Source organism: Chrysochloris asiatica, unplaced genomic scaffold (assembly GCF_000296735.1).
Source record: "Chrysochloris asiatica unplaced genomic scaffold, ChrAsi1.0 scaffold00372, whole genome shotgun sequence".
Lineage (NCBI taxonomy): Eukaryota > Metazoa > Chordata > Mammalia > Afrosoricida > Chrysochloridae > Chrysochloris > Chrysochloris asiatica.
Window position 1 is genome coordinate 1,311,000 of NW_006408890.1, and position 3,661 is coordinate 1,314,660.

Sequence of the window (3,661 nt, forward strand, 5' to 3'; positions counted from 1 at the left end):
TTATTCCCACAGGCTTCTGTGTTAGGATTGGCTGATGGCTTTTCATGGTAAACTGTCTTGAAAAGCTCTGTCCATCTCATTCATAGTCCCCCTTTAATTGGAATCTGTTGTTGGGTTGCCCCCATGTGACGAAAGTAGAAGGAATTGTCCCTTCAGATGGCCAGAGCTAGCAGATTACCAGGTCTTTTATCCCACAGACTTGCTGGGTGGGTTCAAACTGCCAATGGTTTCACCAATGGTTTGTTTCACATCCAAGCACTTAACTGTTGTGCCACCAGGGCTGGAGTAGGAAGGTGAGAATTCCACCATGAAACTATGATGTCCCGGTGTGGGGTGTGGATGGATCCATTCCAGCACCTAGCGACCCCATGTGACAGAGGCCAGCTGCCCCAGTGTCTCCTAGGCTCTCGTCGTCAGCGGCGGAACCCTGGTGTTGCTGCAGGTTGAGCGCTGGATTTGTAGCTACAAGGTCAGCAGTTCGAAATCACCAGCTGCTCTGCGGGAGAAAGATGAAACTATCTGCTTCCCTAAAGATCTCCTAAGGAGGCTCTCCCCTGTCACGTGGGATCGCTGTGCCCCAGAATCGACTTGGTGGCAATGGGTCTGATTGTGGTTTACATTCCAGGAGTCCTGGTAGTACTGTGCTTACGCACCCGGCTGCTAACTGAAGCGTGGGGCGTTTGTCAGAGAAGCGGTGCTGCGTAAGAAAGACCTGGTGACTTTCCGTAAGGACGACCACCTGGAAAACCCTGTGGGTAGCTACGGGGCAGCGTCCGCTCCATGGCACTGCTGTCTGTACCGGAGCAGGGCACTAAGTCTTTCTTCTGAAGCACCTCTAGGTGGGTTTGAACCACCAGCCTTTCAGTTGGTCGCTGAGTGCTTACACCCGTACCACCAGCGAACTGAGTTGTGGAAGCGCGGCCAGTGCTGGCCTCTGAGGAGGTCAGGACCAATTTCATGTCTCTGCTTCCAGGCGCCCTCCCCTGACCCCCACACTCTGCCTTCCAGGCCCCGCGCTCCGGCGATGGCCTCGGCCACCATCGTTCACGACACGTCTGAGGCGGTGGAGCTGTGCCCCCTGCACGGCCTCTACCTGAAGCCCATCACGAAGATGACCATCAGCGTGGCCCTGCCGCAGCTGAAGCAGCCGGGCAAGTCCATCTCCAACTGGGAGGTGATGGAACGGCTGAAGGGCATGGTGCATAGCCACCAGTTCTCCACGCTGCGCATCGCCAAGAGCACCATGGACTTCATCCGCTTCGAGGGCGAGGTGGAGAACAAGAGCCTCGTCCGCTCCTTCCTGGCCTGCCTGGACGGCAAGACCATCAAGCTCAGCGGCTTCTCGGACATCCTCAAGGTGCGCGCCGCCGAGTTCAAGATCGACTTCCCCACGCGCCACGACTGGGACTCCTTCTTCCGCGACGCCAAGGACATGAACGAGACCCTGCCGGGCGAGCGGCCGGACACCATCCACCTGGAGGGGCTGCCCTGCAAGTGGTTCGCCCTGAAGGAGTCAGGCTCCGAGAAGCCCAGCGAGGAGGTCCTGCTCAGGGTGTTCGAGAAGTTCGGGGAGATCCGCAACGTGGACATCCCCATGCTAGACCCATATCGGGAGGAGATGACCGGCCGCAACTTCCACACCTTTAGCTTCGGGGGCCACCTCAACTTCGAAGCCTACGTTCAGTACCGTGAATATGCGGGCTTCATCCAGGCCATGAGCGCCCTCCGTGGCATGAAGCTTATGTTCAAGGGTGAGGACGGGAAGGCTGTGGCCTGCAACATCAAGGTGAGCCAGCTGGCCCCTTAGCTACGGTCAGGGCGGGCGGGTGGGCTCCTTCCTGCACCTGGAGGAAACTGGACGTGGGCCAGGTGATACCCGTCTGGGGCGTTCTGGAAGGAGCTGTAGCCCTGAGGAGGGTCAGGACAGAGCCAGGGTCACCCTGTGTTGTTAAGTGCCGTCCACTCTGTTCTGGCTCAGAGCGACCCTGTATACGAGCGTCTGGTGGGTTTGGACCACCAACCTGTGGTTAGCTGGCCAGTGTGTGTCCTACAACGCCACAGCAGACTCTGTCATGGGTCTAAAACGGCACAACGTTTCTCATGTCACTATGGATTACTTGTTCTGCCAGAGCCAGAGCAAACCTACTGCCGATTCGGACACAGTGACCCTGTACAGCCGAGTACAATGGTCCCGCCGCGCTGTTTCCAAGACTGCCACATCCTTCACCCTCGGAAAGGCTAATGACCTTTTTGTCAGCAGCCAAGCAGTTAACCCCAAACAAATACAAAAACCCTCACCCAGTGCCATGGGGACCCTCCCTTGGAGACCCTGTATAGGGTTTCCGAGAATAAACAAACTAGTGCTGTGGGGTGCCTCCGTTGGAGAACCCTGTATAGGGTTTCCGAGAGTAAACATGAGCAGATAGCCTCATCTTTCTCCAGTGCAGCAGCTATGGGCTTCAACCTAAGACCTTTCCGTGCGCAGCCCAGCACGTAAGCCGCTATGCTCCCAGGGCTCTTGGTTTGAGTAGCCAGGATGATCAGACCTTTAGAAGGGGCCCGTCCTGTGAGTGCTCGGGTCTTGGTCAGGGGAGCCCTAGATGTGGAAGGAGAAAGTCATCTGATGGCCCTACTGCTTCATTTTAATGAACAGTGAAGCCAAGTTGGCTGTGATTCTCCATCTCCCGGGCTGTGATGTTTGTGGATGCAGACCACCGCAGGCTGTTCTCTCGTGGCGTGGCTTTGTGAGGCTGAACCAGCAACCTTTCGATGAGTTGTCAGACCACAGCCCCTCGGGAGCTTCTCGTGGGCCCACGCCCCATCCTCCCTAGACCCTGAGACACACTGCATCAGCGACACATTCCCCCGAAGGCTGCACCTCCGAGTTCCCGTTGTGCACCACCTCACTCTTCAGGCACGTTGTGGTACATGATTGTACCACACATAGCTGCTCCTGTCCCAGGCTCCCATCTGTAGGGGTGGAGATTGCCAGGACTTTCTTTCTTGGAGCCTCAGTGCTTAACTACTGCGCCACCAGAGCGCTGTACATTCCTGTGTGTATTCATCCAGGGATGAATACAAGCCGTCCCTGACTTAGGATGTAGCCAGACAGGAATGGGGGTTCTCAGATCTGTGTGAAAATGTGCCATACGAGTCCTGGGTTGGCTCTTAAGGGTAAGCGCTGGGCTGCTGACAGCAAGGTCCATGGTTGAAACCCCCAGCCGTTCCTTGGAAGCCCTATACAGGGTCGCTCTGCGTCAGAACCAACTGGAAGATACCTAGCCACAGGAGGTGTGTTACACTGCAGCTGGTTTTCGTACCCCCATTGCTATGTGACGTCAGACCAGCCGTTTACTACCTCCGGGGTCGTGGGCGAGAGTGAGGGTCTGAGTGGACCTGAGGGTCCGCGTCTCCACTCGGCTCTCCAGGGCCAGGTGGGCGATGCTCTAGAGCGTTCCTGAGGCCGGGCTTTTCTCCAGGTGTCCTTTGACTCCACCAAGCACCTGAGCGATGGCTCCATCCGGAAGCGGCAGCTGGAGCGGCAGAAGCTGCAGGAGCTGGAGCAGCAGCGAGAGGAGCAAAAGCGCAGGGAGAAGGAGGCCGAGGAGAGGCAGCGGGCCGAGGAGAGGTAGGGGGACGGGAGAGGCAGGGAGAAGGAGGC

General features: G+C 57.3%; 1 protein-coding gene across 1 annotated transcript in view; it reads left to right on the forward strand.

Annotated features, from left to right (window-relative positions):
- The first annotated feature begins 1,014 nt into the window (after positions 1-1,014).
- Positions 1,015-3,661, forward strand: part of AKAP17A (A kinase (PRKA) anchor protein 17A) — a 7,966-nt gene continuing 5,319 nt past the window's right edge. Inside the window, exons 1-2 of the mRNA XM_006876268.1 lie at positions 1,015-1,786; positions 3,480-3,628. Coding sequence (XP_006876330.1) covers positions 1,025-1,786; positions 3,480-3,628 — 911 coding nt within the window. The 5' untranslated portion in view covers positions 1,015-1,024. The remainder of the gene's footprint in view (positions 1,787-3,479; positions 3,629-3,661) is intronic.